The 24,030-nt window shown below is 49.6% G+C and overlaps 1 protein-coding gene across 2 annotated transcripts in view; it reads left to right on the forward strand.

Annotated features, from left to right (window-relative positions):
- The first annotated feature begins 374 nt into the window (after window positions 1-374).
- The window catches only part of NAV2 (neuron navigator 2), a 352,103-nt gene continuing 328,447 nt past the window's right edge, over window positions 375-24,030 (forward strand). The window contains exon 1 of one of the 2 annotated variants that reach the window (XM_066583580.1): window positions 375-767. In XM_066583580.1, the coding sequence (XP_066439677.1) occupies window positions 615-767 (153 nt within the window). In that variant the 5' untranslated portion in view covers window positions 375-614. The remainder of the gene's footprint in view (window positions 768-24,030) is intronic. The other variant, XM_066583587.1, reaches the window with a different exon arrangement.

A 24,030-nucleotide genomic window follows, 5' to 3' on the forward strand; every position in this document is an offset into this window, starting at 1 on the left:
CAAATGTCCCGGACAGCCCCTTTAAGTGTAATGAGCAGGCCAGAAGTCTACAGCAGCTCATGTCTGCCCATGATTTCTGTGTAGGCGCACGGACGACCTCCGATGTCCCTCATGCTGAAGAGGCGCCTCGTGTGTTGCTGCAGATCATATTAAGAGCGGTGTAAGAAACATCAATCTTAAGAAATTCCCCCAAAGTCTATTAGAAATCTTCAGACCTTCCTTCATACAATGATTAAGCTTCATTTACATATTTCCGTTGATTGTTCCTCATCTGTTGTTCGCTAATAGACCTTTACGTGTTCTTCTTCTTCCGTCCGTTCGTCTGTCTCGCGCTCTCACGGTTTTTGTGTTTTGCAGGTACGATATCTCTGCGTTGGACGTAAGATCTGTCTCCCCCGATGTAAGATTTTCTGCGGATTTGGTCAAGTGATCTGGTTTCTGGATTCGGACATGGTGGACGGCGGGTGAATGAGGCAATGCTATGGCCGCTGCGGTGAAGTTCTGGATCGTACAGATGTGGTGGGATTGTAGACATGAGTTGTGCTGAAAGAGAAGGAAACCTTCAGGCGTCTTGGGATGGCTCGTTCTAGCACGGTGGCGGAGTATCTGGATGGATGGTCGCATGGCGAGGCGCAGCTCTGAAGGGATATGTCTGCTTGTTTCCTGGAACATTAAGGAATACAAATAAGGAGATGGAGTCCGCTCCAGAAGCTAAACCGCACCAGCGGAGGAGGCCGGTGGCACACGGGCTGGAGGACCAGAAAAGGGTGAGTGACAGAGCGGGTGATGCCGACAGCAATCACTGCCGCTGTGATTAGTGGGGTATGCACACAGGGCGGCCATCCGGTACACTGCTGGAGTCCAGAAATGGCATTTTAATGCAGTTTTTGACAGTTTGGTGGTTATAAGCAATTGTGCAGGAAAGCTTTTTCTGGAACTGCTTCTTTGGGTAACTGCAACGGAGATACCGCAATACTGCAGTTGTACTTTATTGCAAGTTTTTAATGTATTGCATATCGCTAGAGGTAAATTCCTGCAGCTTTAAAGGGAACCCATAGGCCCATTTAGACACAATGATTATCGCTCAAACTTCGCTTAAAAGCCGTCTTTTGAGTGATAGTCGTTGTGTCTAACTGCACTGACATTGTGCAGTTTTCGTTCTCCCGTCGCTAATCGTTGTCTTTCAGCGTGCTGACGATGAGCCTCATCGGGGATTCACAGCGGCATACAGCTGATACTATTGTTTCAGCTGTATCCCGCTCCCTGATAACAGGTGGGGTATGAAGAACAGAACGGTCCAGGTGTGTTCTCCACACCCGGCGCTCTGTATGACCGCCGGGCGCTCCGTGTAGAAAACATCTGGATGCGGAAGACAAGCAGGGAACCCCGCTTGTCTTCTGCATCCTCCGCTCCGAGCGCTCGGCTGTATGTCAGCCGGGCGCCCAGAGCGGGGAACAGCTGGATGCAGAAGATAAGCGGGGACACCTCACATTTATGTTCTTGCAATTCTCCTGCGCATTGAAAGATCACAAGTGCTTTTAATGGTAATTATCACACTGCACTCGCATAAAAACCGTACGGTGTGTGAGTGCCATTCTTTTAAAGGAAATTATGGGCGATGCTCACAAGGAATCGCCCCAAAATAGAACATGCAGCGATTTTTCAATTTTACAGCATCTCTGCGAAAGAAAAACCGCCCACGAGAATAAACACGTTGAAATCAATCCGGCGATAACTCGCTAATTCTGTCCATATCGCCCGTGTGAATGAGCCCTAAAGGGGTTTTCTCATTCCAGATATTTGTAACATGTTTATTTAATATAAAGGGGTTGTCTGAGAGTACGTACCAAATAGGTGCCTTCTGCCGCACCGCTGTCGCCTCACTCCTATTGGCTGGTGAAATGCCTGAGTGTTCATGTGACCGCTGCAGCCAATAGAGCGCGAGTTCCATGTCGTGAATGCAATGGCCCATCTAGAGAACATAGACCATCAGCTCCTGGCCCATGTGACTTGTATATGGGATGTCATTGGGCCAGGATGAGACATGTGACAAGAATGGAGCATCCACACAAATGGAGGAAAATCACAAAGTTTCATTGGACGGCAAGAGGGGAGCATTATATTGATAAAGCACTCCTGATACCCCTATAGGATCGGAGCGGCTGCTCAATCCGCCACAATCACTCTGAGCAGGAGACGTGGAAACCAGATTCTGTTCACTTCGGCCTGCCATGAAAAAAGACAAAATGATGGATTATATTCCCATAGTGGGTTTGATTGCTGCATGAACTAGATGCAGGGGGCGCTGTCGAGGTGGTGTGACCTCCCAGGCCTTCAGCGGATGTGTATGGCTACCTTGCGGCATAATTACATTTGTGGTTGAGGACTGGCGGGCTCTTAATGCTGCACGGCTGTTGTCTTCCTGGCTGTCAGGGACTCCTCAGCCGGCAGCCCTCCTGGGAAATAATGGGGGCCGCACCGAGGCACAATCACACTGCAGATGAGATGGAGTATTCAGGAGAACATTATCCATAATTATTGCACTCGGCGGCTTCATTTCTGTCTTCTTGTTTCTGATAATCTTGGATAGACTCTTCTGCGTCTGACGATGCGACACACGGGGGTCCCTGCTTACTCGCGGGCAGGTTATATGTAATGGGGCCCCCGCGGGTCTTCATGCTGCACCCCGTACCATCCCCGGTCTGGAATCTCTTCCCACAGACCCCGATGATGTGTTCACACCTCGCTGATTTGTTGCAGATCTGAAGCAGATTTCACCTCTTCAATTTGGATTTATTTGAAAGGGTGAAATCTGCTGCCGACCAGTGATGTGTGAACGCACCCTAATGGCTTTTCCATGCAAATGCTATTGTTGATTGATCCTCAGGACAAATGAATAGTTGGTTGACTGCGGACCGCCGCTCGGCACCTATTAGCTGATCGGGCACCTGCTGTCAGTGCGGTAATACACCGGGTCGGAGCGGACGCAGTTAGTGCCAACCCCTGTGTAGTGGCCGGTACTTATAATTGCAGGTGTGGGTTTTATTAGAGTCATTGACATCTGCAGTTACAGGCGCTGGCCATTACACAGGGGTCGGAGCTATTTACCTCCACTCTGACCCCCGTGTATTGCAGTTGTATCAGCAGGCACCTGATCGGGTTGATTGGAGGATCAACCATTGATAACCTCAGGATAAGTCACCAATAGATAGGAAGAAAATATGGGAAGGGAAAACCTAGGCCTGCGGCCGGCTGCACACGTACAGGGGTCCGCAGTGGAGTCCGGCCCTGACCGCAGCTGCATCTGAACGTCTTGTCTTCTCTATCTGTACATGGATGGCTGCGGCGAGTCGCCATCAGACATGCGCAACGCAGATTTTTTTTTTTAAATCTTTGTTTTTCCCACGCTGAGTCTAAGCGATGACGCGGGTGCCTGTGACCTATCCGGAATGTTGATTGTGGATGGGCCGCGGGTTGGATGGCTTCCATTGACTTCAATGGAAGTTGTCCTTATGGAATACACACTAAAATAGAACACGTTGCGATTTTTTTTTTTTTTTTTTTCCCACTCGTGTACAGAAAGAAGTGCTTTTACATAGCATGTTATGAACGGTATTTGCTGCAGATCGGTGGCGGATGCGAACCGCAAATTCCGCAATCAAATCCGGCCTAAGTGTGGAATAATTTATAAAAGTAATCATCCATCCATCCCATGGTGCATAGCTCAGTGTCGTTGGCAGTCTCTCTACAGACGGACTGCCTCCCATAGTCCGCAGCCCAGTAGCGGCTCCACGTGTCGCGGTGTTTAGCAATGTGTTTGGATAATAAATGTAAATGACTTTATTGGATTTGTCCTGTAAAAATAGAGAGGATCTCCGGTATTTGGCATTGGAGGCGACAGATGAACGGGATTAGCCGTAATTAACAATCGCCACTATCAGTGTGCGGCTCATTACTGGTCAGAGATTGTGCATGAAGCTGACTGTCATTTCCCCATCCGGAGGCGGACGGCGGGTCAAGGTCCCTGCTCTCTGTAATAAGGCATCTGTGGTGTGTGCCGCCGCGGCCCGCTGTGCAGACGGTAATGATGCCCGACCTCTGAGCGGCTAACAAAAGGGATTAGAGGCGGCGGCGGATGTAATATATGCTGCACGGATTGTATCTGTCTGCTTTGCATACTGGATTACGGATTACATTGCAGGTAACATCTTCTTTCTTCTCGCGTCGGTGAAGTTGCTTTCTAAACGCTGAAAAGATTGAAGACGTAACCAGTAATTCGTCTCCTCGGTTCCGGCCGCCACATTTGTGTCTTTCAATGGATTTTACTGGTTTTGATATATTGACTGTAACGCTGCCGGATGGTCCGCCACCGCCGCCTTCTGTCCCCCCCCATCCCCTACGAGTTCTGTGTAGTAAGAATCAATCAATGGCAGCCGCAGGCATTTTCCGGGTTCGGTAATAAGGACTTGATGGCAAAATATTTGGGACCCTTTGACACCAGCTCTGTTTAATTGCCCCACTGCAGCTAAATTAATATGCAATTAATTATTTCCTCGGTTCCCCTTGCAAAACAAAAACCCCGGCGTGTCCCATCTGCCGCTGACACTGGGTGCCCATGTAATAAGGGAGCGCCCAAGTATAGCGCGAGCTGGCAGCTGGGAGGGAATCCATCGGTCACGCTTTGCTGCCATTCATCTTCACTCCAACTCCTTCTGTCACGGGGGATTTGGTCCATTTATAATGATATGTGGAACTTTGATTTTAATGACTCTTCCCGCTGACGCGTTTTCTTCGCCGGGTCAAAACAAGTCTGATTTAAATAAAGGCTAGATTTCAGCATCTTGGCAACGAGGGCTAAGAAGCCGGGCACTTAAGGAAAGCAGCAGAACTGAAAATAAGAAAAGCCATAACCGCCGAGATCTAGAAAGCAACGCCGGCTCGGTAGTCGCTGACTAAGCAGGAAATGCCGTGAAAAATAAGCGTAAAGCTGTAGTATTAGATGTGTTGGCACAGCGGATCCACCGACCCGAGATCCCACATTACATCCACAGACAGCCCTAGCCACCGAGTGTGAAGCGTCAGTAAAGGCACCCTTACACGGGACGACTTTACACGCATAACAGCCAACGGCCATCCCACCGACTATCACCCAACTATGGCTCTTGTGCTTCACACAGGAGAGATGATGACGATCATCTCCCCATATAAAGATACTGTTACTGTATTGGAACCAAATGAACGGTTGTAGAGATTAGGGGGAAGTTTCCTCTTTTTTTTTTTGTCTAGAAATTGCGCCACTTTTGTTCATTGGTTGTATCTGGTACTGCAACTCCACGGAGCTGAGCTGCAATACCCAATGCAGCCAATGGACAAAAGTGGCGCTAAAGAAAAGCAGAGCCTTTCCCTTAAAGGGGATCTGAAGTTGTAAAGTTTGATGGCCTATCCTTAGTATGGGTTATTAATAGTAGATAGTCATGTTCAGTCGTACCTGCTGATTAGCTGTTCACCAAAAGCAGCGAGCTCATGCACTGAGCTGATTTCTGCAGGAAGTAGACAGCTCCGTTCTTACAATAGTGGCCAGGCTTTGTATTGCAGGAAAAGCTCCCATTGAAATGAATGGGAACTTGTCCTGCAGCATCAAGCCTGGCCACTACAGTAAGAATAGAGGTGTCTACTTCCTGCAGAAATCAGCTAATTGCATTAGTGCCTTGGCCCAGCAAACAGCTTACCGATGAGGGTCCTGAGCGTCGGACCCCACTGATCTACTATTGATGACTTCTGAGGATAGGCCTTTAAATAATAATATACAACTGCACAACCCCTTTAATTTTATACAGCTCCTTTAAAGAGGAATGGCATGGCAGAACTCCTGCGACGCTGCATTTTATCTTCTCTGCTGTGTGTAAGCGCCTGTCCAGTTTTCGGATGAACATGTCTGACGTCCTCGTTGCTAAGCATATACTGCCTAACAACCACAGTCTTTTCTATGTGTTGTCTGGTAATATTTCCTTAGCAACAAGTCTGTCTCGGATTCTTTAAATTTTCTGCCTTTAAATGGAAATTAGGATTGAGTCAAGAGAAGCAAAGACACTTAAATGGTCGCGGCACTTGGAACAAACTTGCCTATGTGATAACTAGCAAAAGTGCGAATAACTTTGCCTAAAATTATTATTTTTTTGCTGACCGATCCCTTTCTAGTGCTGTCCACAAGAGTTCTCCTTCCTTTTAATTCCCTGTCCACTGCCTGTTGTCATGTGAAGTCTGTCTCTTGTAATAGAGACACAGAGAAAGATTATAGGAAGCGTGTGTGGGCGGTCTTTACATGCTGTTTACAGCTACCTATAGACGTCTATGGAGAGGGGAGCTAAGGAAGAGGGAGAGGGAAGCACATAGATGTGTTGCTGCAATTAATAGTAAGTGATTTACTGTCTCACTGAAATCACATCAGCACTGCTCAGTCCTGCTGTATAATGACCTCCATGCTGCGCTTACTTATGAGGGTAGGAAGCCTGGGGGCGGCACAAGTCTGCTTGGTTTGAGTTATTATGTTGTGTTTTACTCATTACTGTCTCTCATGTTCCCTCATTTTGATGAATCCCAGCTCGTTGTTTTCCTCTTTATGTCTAATGATCCGCTGACACCTTAAAGCGTTTTTAGAAATCCAATTGATGGATTACCTGAAGGTGATGCTATTATAGGCTGCAAATCTTCCAAAATGCTGGCGCCGAATCAAACCCTGTTCTTTGGGAACTAATGCTGCACAGAAGTCAAATACCGCAATGTGGAGGCATCTGGCGGTAGGTTTTACTGGTGCTTTGATATTAGTGAGATACAAACTGCAGACGGTAGAAAGTATATAAACTATCTAAGTAAATTCATAAGAGTTGCCTTTTTTCCTTCCTTAGACATTTACATTATATTCTCAGGGTGCGCCTTCTAGTCTGTCTACACCTTCACAACCATGAAGAATGGGAGAACCAGAAGACCCTTTTACATGAGACTGTCAGTCGCTTAACAGGGTTTTCCAATACTATTGATTGACCTATCAGGATGGGTCATCAATAGTTGATCGTCCGCGGTCCGTCGCTCGGGACTCCGACTGATCCGCTGAGCAGGCGCATGCTGTCACTGCCGCAAATACAGAGGTCAGGGCGGAAGTCTCCACGCCGAGCTCTGTGTAGTGGCCGGCGCTTGTAACTGCAGGCACGGCTCTCATTGATTTCATGGCTCCCGCCAGAGATGATTGCTCCGCACACAGGAGCGAGGATCACTCAGTGAATGGAGGTAGAACGTTCCGGCCGCTCGCCTCCATTCACAGTAAACAGGCCGTCACTCATAGATGGAACGACTGAGGGCAGACCAGCGATGCTTTTATGATCGGTGATTTTTCGCTGATTGTTCTTGCACTCCGTGTATTTAGATCTAAGAATTATCGTGTAAATTGCGCCATTTAACGAGCGGTTTGCATGATAATGTGCCGTGTTAAAGGGCCTTGATTGTAAATTTCCTATTGTTTTGGATCTACAGCTCTATGCAGATCTATGTGTCTCCATGGTTACAGGCAACAGGGCCGCTTCCCTGTCGGGAGATGCGGAGGCTGGAGGGGAGTGGCGGACAGTGAGGGGGCACCAGAGCCGCTTTCCCGTCGCCCTCCCTGCACTGTGCAGCGGCCGCGGACACACGGAGTGGGGGACCTGCGGGGCTGACAGGAGGCTGGAGGCCAGCGGCAAGACAGAAAAAAAAGGACCTTTACAGGCTTGAGCCAATCGGGAGCTAGGGATGTGAGAGGGGCGTTCCTCCTGTCAAACCCTAAGCTTCCGGTGGCGTCAAGATACAGTAATACCCAAACCTTGTATGATCTGATCCTGCAGTTATACTTTCTTCCATTTTGGAAGACCGCAGACAAACGGGCAGATCAGCTGCAGTACGCCCATAGAGGAGGGCATCTGATTATATTGTCCGCCCTCTCCAATCATGCTATATATATCTCTCAGCAGGACAAACTAGGTGAGCTCCGTAGTCGGCGTATGCATATATTGTTTTGGAGCTGCATATTGGGTTGGTTTTCTTGTCTTTGAACGTTCTTGTTGTTGGACCACTTTCCGGAGAACTCTGTTATTACATGAGTGGCTGCCGGCAGGGAAATCTGGCAGCGAAATAATTACGAGTCTTCGCTGCGGAGCCGCTTTCCCAGTTTGCATGAAATCCTATTTGGTTCCCTTTCTTTGATACATTGGACACCTTCCATACCATTTGCATTCGCCAATTCTCCTCCCCGGTGACCTCCGCATCTCAAAGCAAACTGGAAAGAGGTTTTTAAAAACTGTTGGGTAATTAGGTTAGCAAGATGGTTAGTCAAAACGTTCCGTCACAGGCTGTGTGGGTAAGCCGTAGTAACACAGCCGACATGTCTACTAAGCTGTGCTTTCTTACTAGGTCCTTGGATGTCGTTCAGAACACCTTCTATGTTATTACATGACACTTCTGGCTGTAAGTGTGTTATAGAGGTGATGTCACTGTGGCGTGCCAAGACCCCTGTATAGGTGGGATCGGTGGTCCTCACCCGTGTAGCTGAGAAACCACAAACCTCATCCTACTCGGATTCAGGCCGCATTTAAACGGGCGAACGCGGCGTTGGGCTAAGAACCTGAGCGATATCGGACTCGTAATAGTAAATCGGCGCTTCGTGATCTGCTTATTGTGAAAGGACTCCTAATAAAAAGGGTGGTCCAAAGTGGAGAACACGATTAACATTCGACTTATCCCCCCCCCCCCCCCCTGTAATGTGCAATAATGCAAAACTCAAATCCTAACGATTTACTCTATGATCAATACGAATTTTCCATGAGGACGATTGTGACGAAATCTCTGCGCCAATGTTGAGCTTCATCCTGAAGAATCCTAATAATGCAAGCAGTAAAATAAGGGTTTATGACACTTATGGAGCAGCAGGCGAACGTCCGCAAATACAGCGAATCGGGGGAGAATAAATCTCACTTTATTTTATATCCCTGCAGAAGATGAGATTGGCGAGCTGCCAGCTGAGCGCAAGGGGCGGAGCCTGCGTTCTGTAGTCGTTGTAGAAATGCTTCTTAATAGCGGCGTATACTCAGTTATTGCTCTTTACGATGATGTACGGGGAGCGTTGCTGACATTAGTCATAGACAGATACGTGACAGATATTTTTGCGCTCTTTCTGTGGTTTCTTTTGCATTTGGTCACTCTTTATATTTTTTATATGCTTCGTTGTCTTGATGTGAGTGATGCCGCCGCGTCCGCTGAGATACATATAGCCATTGGTCAAGACCACGTTTTAGATTGTCTTCATAAATCACATGTACATTGAACGGCCCCTTTATTAGACCCCCGGCCCTCTCACGATTGGCGCTTCCTTCTATTGCACTTCCCCCCCCCCCCCCCGTGACCCCGGAGTGCGGCATAAAATCCCGTGACAATCTAACGTGTCCGAACGCACAACTCACCGTTCTACAACAGCAGACGACCAGTTCTTGTCCGCAGGGGCCGATATTCCTGCAGAATGATTTCATCACTGAGTGGAATCTACACCGCAAGGAACTGCTGCGGGTCCGAAGGACAAAAGGAGTCCAACGACACTAGATGGGGGGGGGGGGGGGGGGGTTAATAAAGGGGTTGTTCAATACACAGACATATAATTGGGGCTCCAGACTTACTAGATTAGCTGGCAGGAGGTGTTACACAGAGCGAGGGGTTACCATATGGCCTTATCCGCATGAACCCTATACTGTGGCTAGTTTACCATGATGGCGGCCAGAAAAGATAGCACATAGGCTTGCCGGACGGAATCTGCAGCGTATGGGAGCTGCCGGCAAGGGGAAAGGCTTTAGTAGTGGTTAGCGCTGGTAAGCTACCTCTCTTTGCCAGCAGCTCCCATAGGCTTCTATGGGAGTTTCTATTGCCGCAATCAGCCGGCGAAGGGAGGGAGAGTGAGGGGGAGACGGCTTAGCATTGCTGCACTCGGCTGTGTAAACGAGCGAGAAAATGCGATTATTTAGCTGAGACTGTCGCGGCTTTCTCTCATTCATGCGATTTCCGGCCGCGATGTGAGTTCCTCTCAGTCACTGCTGCAGCGAATGCGGAAGACTGAGCGATCCTCAATGAAGGAGCCGACGATATAAACAGGCGGCACGAGAGCCAACGAGCCACCGGTGACGTCCCCCGCTCAGTGTCCAGCCCCTAATGATGTGTATTGGGGGCTCTCTATAGGAGGGTCTTTCCGGTAAACGTGTGTAGCGTTTGTAGCATTCCTCATCATTAGTGGCCGCCATGATGGCGCCTTTATTCCCACGGTGACTGGATCAGTTCAGTGGCCACTAACCACGTTGCTCAGTTTAATATGGGATGAGAAGCTCCGTGGCAGCGATGTGTGACGTGTCATATGTGTTACGTGTTATCTGCGTGTTATTGTATTAGATCGTCCACAATTGGAAGCCTCATCCATCCATGCCTGGCGACGCTAATTGAATCCCCCCTGGTGATTGCGTTAGCGGGGTCCGTGGCCCGTCCGTGTTGACCTTTCCAGTAAATTTCCCCGGATATTGGCTTCTCTTTCATTTTATTGCTCTTCAAGCCGTCCTTTTTCGGCGATGACAGGAGGAACGGCTTCTCGCCCTCCGTGGCGTCCGTTAGAAAGAAGCTGCGCAATTGAATTATCAGTCCTTTGTAGAAATCAAAGGGTCTTGTTTGTCTTCATCTACAGCGAGAAATGGTTCCTGGAGGACGAGAGGAGAGCAGATCAATGCTTGGCGCTTGTGGTGGCATGATGGGCGGCTCACAGCAGAGGGGCGCCGGCCATTGTGGGCTCGCTGCACAACTGTCCCGCTGATTCAGGGACCGGCTGACGCCTCGGGCGTATACGCTACTTCATCTGCATTTCCCACGAAAATGAAAAATATCAGTCAGGCCTCATTCACATGGGTGGGCGATGTTGGTCTGACATGCAGCGAGCACACGGAGCGCGTTGTGTCCTGGATTGGCACGTCTGTTGTTCGTCTGAAGCCCCGCCATCAGACGCTTAGTTCGTAACCGGTACTCCGATGTTAAGGAGAAAAGTTGCATCTGTAAGCGAAAATCATCCGCCGTTCAGCAGTAAGCGTAAAAAAAGGCGGGGTCTGAGGGTTTCACATCGGGAAGATGATTGGTAGTTAGCCGGTATTAGTTGCACCGCGGCTCCTCCGTGCGCCAACAAAGGAATCTACATCAACTAGGAGCTGGCATGAATTTCTGGTATAATTTATGCCAGTGGCCACACCCCCTTATCACAAGCCCCACCTCTTTTCTTTTACAAAAGTGGCAGGGGCGACGCAGAAAGCCGACAACTCGACCAATATCCACCAATTGCTTCAGCTTTCCAACAGGCGGGATTTGGTGAGCACGAAGAAGGTTCTGCTGTCCCCCGCTATACAGGCAGCCGCTCTACACCAATATATAGCAGCCTGACGAGTGCCAAAAGGACCCGGTGGCCTATAAATACACGTGGCACGTAAGCTGCACGTACACTGCGCCATAGTGGGAGCTCCGCCTAAATATGGGCACAAACAATGTACAATGGCCGACCCTTTATTAGACCCCCACCTAGGACTCCTTTGTCCTTCAGACCCGCAGCAGTTCGTCGCGGCGTAGATCCCACTCAGTGATGAAATCGCTCTGCAGGAATACCGGCCCCTGCGGACAGGAAGCTTCTTGTAGTTAATGCAGATTAGATGGCGGTGCTAACAGGCAGGGGTCAGCAATTCATGCTGCTTCCACCAAATTCTGACCTCCCATCATCACGGAGCAACAGAAATCTGGATCAGTGATGCACGTTTTGCACTCTTTTGCCCGCTGGAGTCTCGTCTTTCAGTTTCTCCTATACATAATGGTGCTGGAACCGCCATCCTCTGTTGTGTCGTGTGCCGACTTGTGCATTCAGACACGTTAGTTGGAGATCCAGCGTTGTATTCAGCTGACTGTGCAGCCTGTTGGTCAGAACGATTCTTGACATCCCCCTCCGACCCCTTTCAGTGACGAGTTGTTTCCCTTTTGCTGGATGTTTTACCTCGATCGCTCTATTCTCGGTTTACTCTCGATATGATTAGTCATTTTGGGTTTTCTCTCTTACAGATTTTCCCTTCCGCTCGTTATACGCTCGCCTCCTGCTTCAGGTCTCTGTAGATCGGTAAACGGGCACCAATGTATTTCTGCAAGGCTTGTTGGTATTTAGTACCTTCCCGCCTGTGGAAGACCCTGAGATGTTCCCTTTAATCCCGACTGCTTCAGACTTGGCCCGCAAACTCGTTTTCTGTCGTGAAAGCTAATGTGTGTCGATGTAATGTGCCGCCGCGTTCCCACGGCCTTCGAGCGCCGATACTTCCTTTTATCTTGTCCTCCGTGAAGTGAAATGATCCGTAAATCTGCGCCTGACAGAAATATTATCCTATCTCTCTTGGGCCACAGTGATCTGTCCTGATTGTTGATGTGTTACTTCGCTCCGTGTTTTCAAGACGTCAAAGCTTCTACCACCAGACGTGCGTTTAGCTCCGGCGCTCACGAATCGCCGTTCTGATTGTACTGCTAATTAGTCACTTTCAGTCATGTGACGCGCTTACAAGTTACCGAAGTGATCTGTGACCGGATGTCACCCTTGTAAGGATATATTTTGTTTCAAGGCGGATTGCAACCATGTATTTGTAACACGAATGTATCTAAAGTGAAGAATGAAGTAACTGCGAGGCGTCCCGACTGCCCGTTTTGTGTATACAGCTCCGATGCGGCTTCATGGCAGCAGACAAACCCCGATCTTGCGGTCATACTTTCTTCCATCAGTTCCCTACTCCTTGGGCATCTTCTGAATGTTTGTTAGCATAAGGTTGGGGACAGATAGAAGAGAGTGCGACTGCTGGATAAGATTATATAGGGTTTGTTTATTGTCTGTTGCCATGGAGATGCATAGGTCTACATTGAGCTGTAGACCCAAAAGAATAGGAAGGTTTTAGAGGAGTTGTAGAAGAATCACAAGTTATCCCCTATCCACAGGATGTCCACAGAATAGAGGATAACTTTCTGATTGGTGGTGAGACCCCCACAAAGTCTGAAAATGGGGGTGCCATGTCCCCATCCCCCTCACTTACAGGCTTGCTGCACCCCTTACAGTGAGAAGACTGAATGGAGCGCTGGTTGTGCAAGCACTCTGACGCTCCATTCACTATCGGTGGGACTGCCGGAGAGCAGCAAGCACCCTGGTATTTCCCTGTTGAAGTCAGCGCCGCGGCGACCGTGGGTACTTGGCCCGTTCTCCATCCATTCTGATGTCATTCTGGTGGGTTTGGCAACCATGCAGTGTCAGGCAGAGAGAAAATGGGACCCCTGTTTTTGGGATCAGTAGAGGTCCCAGCGGTGAGACCCCTAGTGATCAGCAAGTTACCCCCTATCCTGTGGTTCTGGTACAACCCCTTTTTGACGGGCCACATATTTTTCCATCCCTGCCCCCCTCACCTAATGGGAGTCAACGTGACCGTAATAGCAAACGATCATTTTTATGCATACAGGACTAACGTTCACTATGTTTACACCAAACAACTATTATTCATTTTTGCTCGTTTTACATTTTTTTTCAAACAATAATCGTTTCATGTAAAAGGGCCTCCAGGCTCCACCCCGCTGTTCGTTATCGCACATTTTCCATTGGCGCGCTCCTATTTGCGGGGATGACACCTCCTCACCTATTTATGATGCTCATTAACACATTAACGCTTTCCTCATTATCCAGAATATCTGCTGTGATCGCACCGTCAAGGTCAGCGGTGACGCAGGCGCTTTATGGCCATCATGGCCGCTCTGGGTTACAGTAATGCAGGAAACAAATAAAGGAAGAAATTAAATCTTTACGTGTTCCGGGTTTATTGCAGGAAGTTCTCGCAGTAATGTTTCCTTCAGGAGGATAATTACATTTTCCCCATAAAAATCCGAGTGCTGATAAGATTGCTGCAGATACCAGAGCCGCCGACTGCAGGAGACCCCGGAGATGGGAGGCAGGAGGGGTCAGCGGCGCCTTCCACGCTCATCCCATGTCGGCATTAGGAGGGTGCTTGTTTGCCAGAGGAAAGAAACCTGTAATTGTTGCTTTTCTGTGACTTTCTGTCTCCTTTAGGGCTCATTCACATGGGTAATTATATTAATGCGTTCACCTGCGGTCCGAGTATGTAACGGACTACACGTACGGCGCCCTGACCCATTACAGTCTATGGGGCCGTGAAGGGATGGTTTTTTACATCTATGTTGCACAGATAATTGCTAAGCAATGCTAGAAAAACCACGTGCGGCACTCCTATTTTTTTTTTTCTATTTGAGTGCGAGGAAAAAAACCCACGGATGACGCCCAGTGGACAAATGAGAGCAAGAAGTGGACGTGTAATGTATACAGAGGCACAACTGGGATACAAAGCATCGGTCAGTTCTTCACGTACCAAAATCGACCGCGCTTGTCTGAATAAGCCCTTTGTACACTGAGGGAGGAATCTGCAGCATTTACTCATAAATAACAGCGCCAAAGTCTGCACCAGCGGTTTGGATTTTGACCGGGAAGCAGTTTTGTATCCACAGCGGATTTGAATGGCTACAGTTTCCCACTCACCTTGTAATACATAACGCCCCGTCACCCGACAGCCTATAGTGAGTGCCGAGCCGCTGGTGCCACTTCCACATCACCTGACTAGAGGGTGACTGGTCGGGAAGTTTTTCAAGGTCAGGGGGAGCGCTGCTAAGATCAGCCATGGATAGGCAGCTGATTCTCTGTCAAAATACGCAACGATGATGCCGATTTTGATGCCGTTGAAATTCTGCAGCATTTCCCCTGTGTGTGAATATGTGTGAATGTACCCTTAAGAAGCCTGTCCCATCTGCCGCGGGGGCCTTTCCCCTCTGCCCCGTCTGCCGCGGGGGCCTTTCCCCTCTGCCCCGTCTGCCGCGGGGGCCTTTCCCCTCTGCCCCGTCTGCCGCGGGGGCCTTTCCCCTCTGCCCCGTCTGCCGCGGGGGCCTTTCCCCTCTGCCCCGTCTGCCGCGGGGGCCTTTCCCCTCTGCCCCGTCTGCCGCGGGGGCCTTTCCCCTCTGCCCCGTCTGCCGCGGGGGCCTTTCCCCTCTGCCCCGTCTGCCGCGGGGGCCTTTCCCCTCTGCCCCGTCTGCCGCGGGGGCCTTTCCCCTCTGCCCCGTCTGCCGCGGGGGCCTTTCCCCTCTGCCCCGTCTGCCGCGGGGGCCTTTCCCCTCTGCCCCGTCTGCCGCGGGGGCCTTTCCCCTCTGCCCCGTCTGCCGCGGGGGCCTTTCCCCTCTGCCCCGTCTGCCGCGGGGGCCTTTCCCCTCTGCCCCGTCTGCCGCGGGGGCCTTTCCCCTCTGCCCCGTCTGCCGCGGGGGCCTTTCCCCTCTGCCCCGTCTGCCGCGGGGGCCTGGCCCCTCTGCCCCGTCTGCCTGGCCCCTCTGCCCCGTCTGCCTGGCCCGTCTGGCCCCTCTGCCCCGTCTGCCTGGCCCGTCTGGCCCCTCTGCCCCGTCTGCCTGGCCCGTCTGGCCCCTCTGCCCCGTCTGCCTGGCCCCTCTGCCCCGTCTGCCTGGCCCCTCTGGCCCCTCTGCCCCGTCTGCCTGGCCCCTCTGGCCCCTCTGCCCCGTCTGCCTGGCCCCTCTGGCCCCTCTGCCCCGTCTGCCTGGCCCCTCTGCCCCGTCTGCCTGGCCCCTCTGGCCCCTCTGCCCCGTCTGCCTGGCCCCTCTGCCCCGTCTGCCTGACCCCTCTGGCCCCTCTGCCCCGTCTGCCTGGCCCCTCTGCCCCGTCTGCCTGGCCCCTCTGGCCCCTCTGCCCTGTCTGCCTGGCCCCTCTGACCCCTCTGCCCTGTCTGCCTGGCCCCTCTGCCCTGTCTGCCTGGCCCCTCTGGCCCCTCTGCCCTGTCTGCCTGGCCCCTCTGGCCCCTCTGCCCTGTCTGCCTGGCCCCTCTGGCCCCTCTGCCCTGTCTGCCTGGCCCCTCTGGCCCCTCTGCCCTGTCTGCCTGGCCCCTCTGCCCTGTCTGCCTGGCCCCTCTGGCCCCTCTGCCCTGTCTGCCTGGCCCCTCTGCCTATTCTTTCCAATGGATTAATTTGCCTGAAGCAGGTCGTATCTTTCTGCGATTCTCACACCAGAATAGGACTTGCAGTGATCAGTGCCTCGCGCAGCACATGGACGGGGCACAACTCTCTATCGGCCGTGTAAATACGGCCTTATCGCTGCAGTCTCTGTCCTTTTCTACAGGCTTTACCTTTGTCCCCCTCCCAAATATCAGCGTGCAGACTTGTATGTGACTTGTTCCCTTAAGCCCATTGTCTGTAGCGCAGCCATTGTGCGGAGGTTTCAGGCGGCCATTGGTCTTAGTTGTATATAAAGTTGTGAACAGTTTGGACTCCTGCAGAAGGTGTTTCACCCGTCGCACTTCCACCCGGCAGCCTCCTGTCTCCAGCCTCTAATGGATCTAGGAAGTGATCGATGGCTCCGAGGACACAAGGAGGTATACACATCCATTATTAACGGGGTCAGATGAGGCTGGTTGTAGGAAGCAGATACAGGGGGTCACTAATATGTTCCATCAGCTCTAGTGCGCTGGATGTGGAGGTGTAGTACCTCTGCCCCAGGACCTGAAGCTTCAAGCTGCCTACATCCTGGGATAGTTAGGGCGTCTTCACACGCGATACATTTGTTGCAGAACGCGCGGAGACCGTCTATTCTTTTAAATGAGTTTTAATAATCTTTATTTTTATAGTGCCAACATATTCTGCAGCGCTGTACAAATCAGAGGAGGCAAGAACAGAAAGAAGTCAGACAGTCCATGCAGTATCAGGCTTTGTTCACACCAGTGTTTTTACGCGGCTGTTTTGCCGTAATTAAACGTCGGCTGAAAATCGCGACCATGTGGAGCGTTGGATTCCAAGGCCTTCATTCACGTGGATGTGAAAAATCGCAGCATCATATTGGCAACCGTTTTTGGTTGATTTTTCACGCTGCGTCAAAAGGTAGGTCCTGACCTGTCTTTTGACGAAAAACGCTGGAAGCTCCCGTTGCCTTTTATGGGAGCTGGAAAAAAAGGCAGGGGCAGAAAATACGTGGCTAAAGATCGGAACTTGATTGCGGCTATTTTTCATTCATGCGATTTTACTGCGCGCACAGGCGACCGTAAAAATGCATACGGTCATGTGAAAGAGCTCTAAAGCTGGGGGGTGGGAATGGGGGGGGGGTAATTGTGATCAGATTCTGAGTGGTATATAGAGGAGAGTTAGATTAGTGCATCTGATCAGCTTCCCTTACGAGATATGTGTTTAGGTCTCACTTAAAACTGGGTGTTCGGAATCCACCAGATTGTTTGTGATAGCGCATTGCAGAGAGCTGGTGCAGCTCAGGAAAAGTCTTAGAGACAGGAGTGCAGGGTTCGGATTATGGAGGAATTTAAGGCGCTTTTACACGGGCCGATTACACCGTGCAACACAATGCTTGTAACCGATAAGCAGATAAGTGTCTTATAGTAACTTTAGTGCTGAATTCAAATATGATATCAGTTTTTTTTCTGCCTCGTAAGGTTTTCCAATTATGGGAAATAATGTCATCCAATTGTCGTTGTATTTTTTGGAAATTTGTCTTTACAATTAATTCAGTCGGCTCGCCATTAACCTGCTTAATAAAAATGCGCAACTATTCCACAATCACTGTTACACGCCGCGCACTGACTGGACACTATAAGGGTAGGTTTATGTAACATGTAGGGGATGTTTCCCCGTCGTGTAAACACTGCGGATCATCCACCAGCAAGTTGTCATTAATGAACTGTGTTTTACAGGTCATCGGTCAGACTCAATAAAAGAATCCAAATCATAAAACAACAATACAGGTTTGGTATCGCTGCGTCCGTAAGAGTCCGATCTATCAAAGTAACACATTATTTACCCCGCAAGGTGAACGTCGTACGGAAAAAAATTAAGAACGCCAGAAATACGCTTTTTTGGTCATTTTGTCCCCAAGAAAAAATGCAATAAAAAGCGATCAAAAAATTGTATGTATTCAAAAATGGTACCAACAGAAGCTACAGGACGTCTCGCAAGAAATGAGCCCGCGCACAACTGTGTGGACGGAAAAATAAAGTTGTTGCACACAGAAGATGGCGGCAGAAAATAATTTTAAAAAATTTAAGCCTTTGAAAAAAAATAAAAATAAAAGTAGTACAGCAAGAAAAAAACTACATAAGGCTGCATTCACACGAACGTATATCAGCTCGGTTTTCACGCCGAGCCGATATACATCGTCCTCATCTGCGGGGGATGGGGGGGGGGAGGATGGAAGAGCCAGGAGCAGGAACTGAGCTACCGCCCCCTCTCTGCCTCCTCTCCGCCCCTCTGCACTATTTGCAATGGGAGAGGCGGGATAGGGGTGGGGCTAATTTTCTGAACTTATTCCCGCCCCATCCCGCCTCCTTTCATTGCAAATGGTGCAGAGGGGCGGAGAGGAGGCAGAGAGGGGGCGGTAGCTCAGTTCCTGCTCCTGGCTCTTCCATCCTCCCCCCCCCCCCCCCCCCTGCAGATGAGTACGACATATATCGGCTCGGCGTGAAAACCGAGCCGATATACGTTCGTGTGAATGCAGCCTAAGTTTGTAATCGTTGTAATCGTACTGGCCTATAGAGTAACGTTATCAGCTCATTTTTGTTGCAGTTTATGGGCCATAGAAACAAGACGCACCGAAAGATGGCGGAATTTCTTCTTTTTTTTTTTTTCATTTTACTCTACTTAGAATTTTTTAAAAGTTTTTTTAATACATTATATGGTCCATTACATAGCACTATTGAAAAATACAACTCATTTCACAAAAAACAAGCCCTCGTACAGGGACGGGATGGATAAATAAAGGAGTTACGATTTTTTAAAATGAAAAAAAAACTTGGTCACTAAGGGGTTAAATAACCTAAAAATGAGACGAGCCGCTATTGTTCAGTTTTGCTAGTTTAATCAGCAGGTTTTATAATTTTTACAGAAACAAATCAATTACTTTCGTTTATGAAACTTTTAACAAAAATGAGTCTCCCAGTGTGATTGTTCGGATTCCTGGGATCCAGCGAGAAGCTAAATGATTCATTCAGTATAAATGCTGCAACTGACTAACAAATGAGAAGTCGGTCATTTCTCGTTCGGTGTTCAGTTTTTGCATGTAGAAAACCGTACCATGAATCGCCCACGTAAACAGGCGGTATGGCTTCTGAACGACGGCCTGTTTACTGTGAATGGAGGCGGGTGGGCCGGAATGATTCACTAGCTATAATCCCTTTTCTGTAAAAGCATCTTGTGCCCAACAGGTTGTCCCATGTAAAGGCACCAGTCTAAGTCATTGGCAGGGTGGTGGACTGGGATGAGTGAGGAGGTGTAGGTGCAGCACTGAGGAGAGCTCTATGGATTACAGACATTGTATTCTAACATGCAGCCACTATTTGTTCGTCATTCATTTTCTGCAGGCATAAAAACCATCGTTGGCTCGTTCACTTATCGGTCGGGGTGACCGGCGCTCGTTTTTCCCTCTCAGTCACTGCAAATGTGAAAGGCTGAACGATTCTCTGTGTATCTGCTTTAGGGCTTATTCAGACAACCGTATATCGGTCGAGTTTTCACGCCCAGCCGATATACGGTGTCCCTCTATGCAGAGGGAGGAGGCTAGAAGAGCCGGGAGCAGTGCACTTAGTTCCTGACCCCTCTCCGCCCCTCGCCACTATTTGCAATGGAGGAGGCGGGATGGGGGCAGAGCTAAATTGGCACACTTAGCCATGCCCCCTCCCATTGCAAATAGTGCCGAGGGGCAGAGAGGGGGCAGGAGCTCAGTGCACTGCTCCCGGCTCTTCTAGCCTCTGTAGATGTTTCTGAGGTGCTGGTGACCTGAGCGGGCAAGTGATTGACTACAGGGGGTGAAGGGAAGATTGGAGTCAATATGAGCCCAAGACGTATCAAAGAGCAAGTTTATCCCGATCACAGACCCCTTTCCCCAAGGAAAACTAAGGAGACCTCCGAGATGTCTTGTTACCTTCTATATACAATGTAATGCTATGATCTGAGCAGCGGGATCCTTTTGGGGCGTCATTGATCCCATGATTGGGGGTGCAGCGTTCCTGGTGGTGACATGCTCACACATTACTGACTAATCCTTTATGGGAAACCTGAATGACTGCGTGGATAACAATACAGACAGTTTGTATGAGGCGTCAGTGGATGATATCGATTAGCTGCCGCTGGTTTAGCCGGGTGGTGATGCCATTTATTATAGGACGAACTTTCTCTACCCTTTGGCCTAGTTGTCAGCCATGGAACATTGTGAGCGGGGCAGGAAGCCGGCGCCCGCACCTCGTTAGTGTGCGTCAGCAGATCTGCCCATCCCGGGGGCTGCGAACGCCAGGGGTCGACTGCTAATATACTCACTGAAAGTGCTGGGAAACCGCAGTTTTAAGCTAAACTGACACCAATTAAATGTTTAACAAGCATGGAAGAAACAGTGGAATCACCATGCGCCGTCCCCGATCATCGCTGTATTAATATCTAAATGAATCCTGATGAGCTCAGGGCTCCAACAACCCATCTGAGGATCTACTAATCCACCAGCGCAGCTTGTGGGATAATGGACTGGAGGGACGGCCAGGAAGCGACTGGCAGATGCAAGGTATTTGGGTGAAGCACAAGAGGCACAAACATGACAGACGCCTCCAGAACCGATGGCAGATTCACCTGTTGTGATTAGGGACAAGTTAGCGCAGTCGTACGGTAACTTTGTATTAATGTCTAATTTCTTGATCAGGCTCTGTTTACAGAAAAGCCATGGCAGCCAAGTCAGATCAGTATTCCAATGGATCCTGACAATCCACAACCACATTGACTTTTATACGGTGGGACCGTTGAGTTCCGTCAAGATGCAGTAGCTGTGAACCAAATGAGGTATTGTATGTACACGGAATGACCACTCTATTAAAGACCCCCATCTAGTGCACATTGGCCGACAGAACTGCAGCAATTCATTGTGTCCACCCACAAGTACCAGAGGACCCATAGTGGGCCAAGACGGTCAATTCATGCTGCCTGCACCAAATTCTGACACCCCATCCCCATCAGCACGGGGCAACAGAAATCTGGACCCATCTGACCAGGGGATGTTTTCCCGCTGCTCAGTGATACAAGTTTTGCGCTCTTTTGCTCGCTGGAGTCTTTCTGTTCCTCTTAGACACAATGGCGCTGGAACTGGTCGTCTGCTGTTATACCATCCGTGCGGAGGAACGGCGAGTTGTGCGTTTGAACATGTTAGTTGGAGCAACAGCATTATATTCTGCGGTTCCTGTACAGCCTGTTGGTCCAAATGATTTTTGACATCCTCCTCCGACCCCTTTCGGTGTTTTCATCTACCAGATCCCCTTTCACTGGATGCTCTTCTTTGGTCATGCCATTCTTGGTATGTTCTAAATGCCATTAAACAAGAAAACCCCATGTGGTCTGCAGTGAAATCCAGGCCCCGGCTAGTCCAGCACCGATGACCGGCCCCATTGGAAGTTGCTCAGATTGAGGGATTTTCCCATCTAATGTGGATTTACTGTGACAGTGCAGAAACGTCTGGGGCTCTAATAAACGGCTGGGGATTATAATAAAGGTTCGGGGGCTCTAATAAAGGGGCCAATCTTTGTATATAGCTTCCACTCCCAGACCCCCATACACATTCATCCTGGGTTCAGCTAAGTGTGCATGTGTTCTCAATGGGAAGAGGAAAAAGCTGCTGCTGGCTGGACTCCTCTATTAGCAGCTTACCTAACGCCAACATGCTCAACCCTTTACCCCCTGAAGCACACAAATACACCCGGACCCCCACATACACATTCGACGATTGGTCCCATAATGTGTATGTCCAGTTGGATTTGTATATGCCCGGCTTCCTTTTTGTGTTAACTCTTGGAAATCTAAAAAAAGACAATTGAGACCAGTGCCTGTGATATAATATGTGTCGCTTGTTAATTATCCCCCCCTTCCCTTCCGACTCCGCAGGTTCTTGCCGGTTTGACGGACGGGCCGCCGTCAGGACCGCTCTCCACTCGCGCTCCTCATTTGCTGTCCATATAAACCCCGCGCCGATCTTCAGAGGGACGGCCGCCCGTTGTCTGCCGTATTGGGACAGGATATTAGCTGCATTCGCTCTATTCTTGCACTAATTAGACACGCAGATTTTTTTTTCACTCTATCTCTTGCGCCATTCAATTTTTAATTAGGTTTCTTCTAATGGGCACTAAGCACATTAATTTTATCACAATGACTTGTAAATTCTGTTATCTGGCATTCATGGAAATGCCACCAGCGCGATTGTAAGATGGAGAAAGAGCGGAAAATGGCATTATCTGAAGGAAATCCCGCCCAGACACCGAGGAGGAACAGATGCTTCACCTTAAGGCAGTTCCAAGTGATAAAAAATGTAGGCCTCCCCTTATATGTGCTGCGCCTTCAGCCTTCACAGTCCCATGACTAACGCAGCCGCGCGGTTTTTATTTGGGGAGGGGGGGGGTGTAGAAGGCGGCTTCTATGGTGTCAGTCCTGCATCCAGAGACTGATATGGCAATCCACTACCCATAATCCAATGGTTTTCTCCGCTTGCTGCTGCGCGCCTCGGTTTGAGATGTCAGCGAGTGACGTTTCGGCTACGGTTGCGATGGGGTTTTCCACTAAACACAATTATCAGATAAATGGCTGATCCCTGGGGGACTGATCTGAAGACTTCCAGCAAACCCTCATGGTGCCCCCCGAATACCCCATGTGCGCATGCTCGACCACCGCTCCATTCACTAACCTTGCGGATCTCCACCTGCCCACAGCAGTGCAGCATGCACACAACCTCCCCATTCACATCCGGCATTTGGGGTACACTACTCTGGAAGCTGCTGGGGGTCCCAGCGGACGGACCGAGCGGTCAGACATCTCCTGTGGATAAGGGGTACATGTCTGTAACAGGACGACCTTTGGGCCTTTCTACATCTGAACCAGCTGATGACAATCAGTGATTGATGAGATCGGCGCCCGTATAAATGGCCGTCATGCAGGCCGATTCAGATTGTATTGGGGACAAGAGATTGTTCATGCAGTCATCGATCCCCATAGATTTTCATTATTGTTGGCCGATCACCCTCAATTTACACTGGAAGATGTGCTGCCGGCAGCCATGATGTTTACAGATCTCTGTTTACACATGGCAATGATTGGGCGATCGAACATTCACGATCTTTGGCCTGTGTTAAAGTGCCTTTAGGCTATTACCCTGTCCCTCATGTTTTACACTGCAGCTCTGCTACTACAGATACTATGTATCAGGTTCATCAAAAGCAGGGTCTGCTAACAAGAATGTCATGTCTATGGCCTTCCTAATAAAGCTTGGTATATCAAAGTTCTGCTAGCAGTACTGATTCCCAATCCTTCTGTTAATACGCAATTTCAGCCCAACTTTCTCCCAAGTATGAACAGCCCAAGGGGGGCTTTTCCTTTTAGACCACCCAACTTCCTCCGCCAAAAGTTCAGCAGAAACCAAGGTGTTGTGTATCATTTCCATTGTTGTATACAGGATGCGATGCTCTGCAGATTCGACTCTCAGATCAGTTGGACCGCTCTGGCATTGGAGGCATCATGTCAGCTGTTCCCGTAGACTTCAATGGAGAGGGCTGCATACATGCAAAGGCAGAACCTCCACCTAGCGCACACGTATGACCCGCGGGAGGATACACGGCTCATGACACAGTATTGATAGCAGCACTGTATAGATGTCTCTTAAGAGATGGCTAAGCGAAGCTGCATTGCCTTCCGAATAATCCTTCAATGTGAGATATTGTCCTTGCCAGGAGCTGACTAGATAATGAACTTCAGGGCTCCTTCATCTGCATATCTCTGACAATGATGATATTTTAATGACAGGCCGTCACCCGCTAACCCGGAGTAAGACACTAATCTGATGGATGCCTGTCAAAA

Source organism: Eleutherodactylus coqui, chromosome 11 (assembly GCF_035609145.1).
Source record: "Eleutherodactylus coqui strain aEleCoq1 chromosome 11, aEleCoq1.hap1, whole genome shotgun sequence".
Taxonomy (NCBI): Eukaryota; Metazoa; Chordata; class Amphibia; order Anura; family Eleutherodactylidae; genus Eleutherodactylus; species Eleutherodactylus coqui.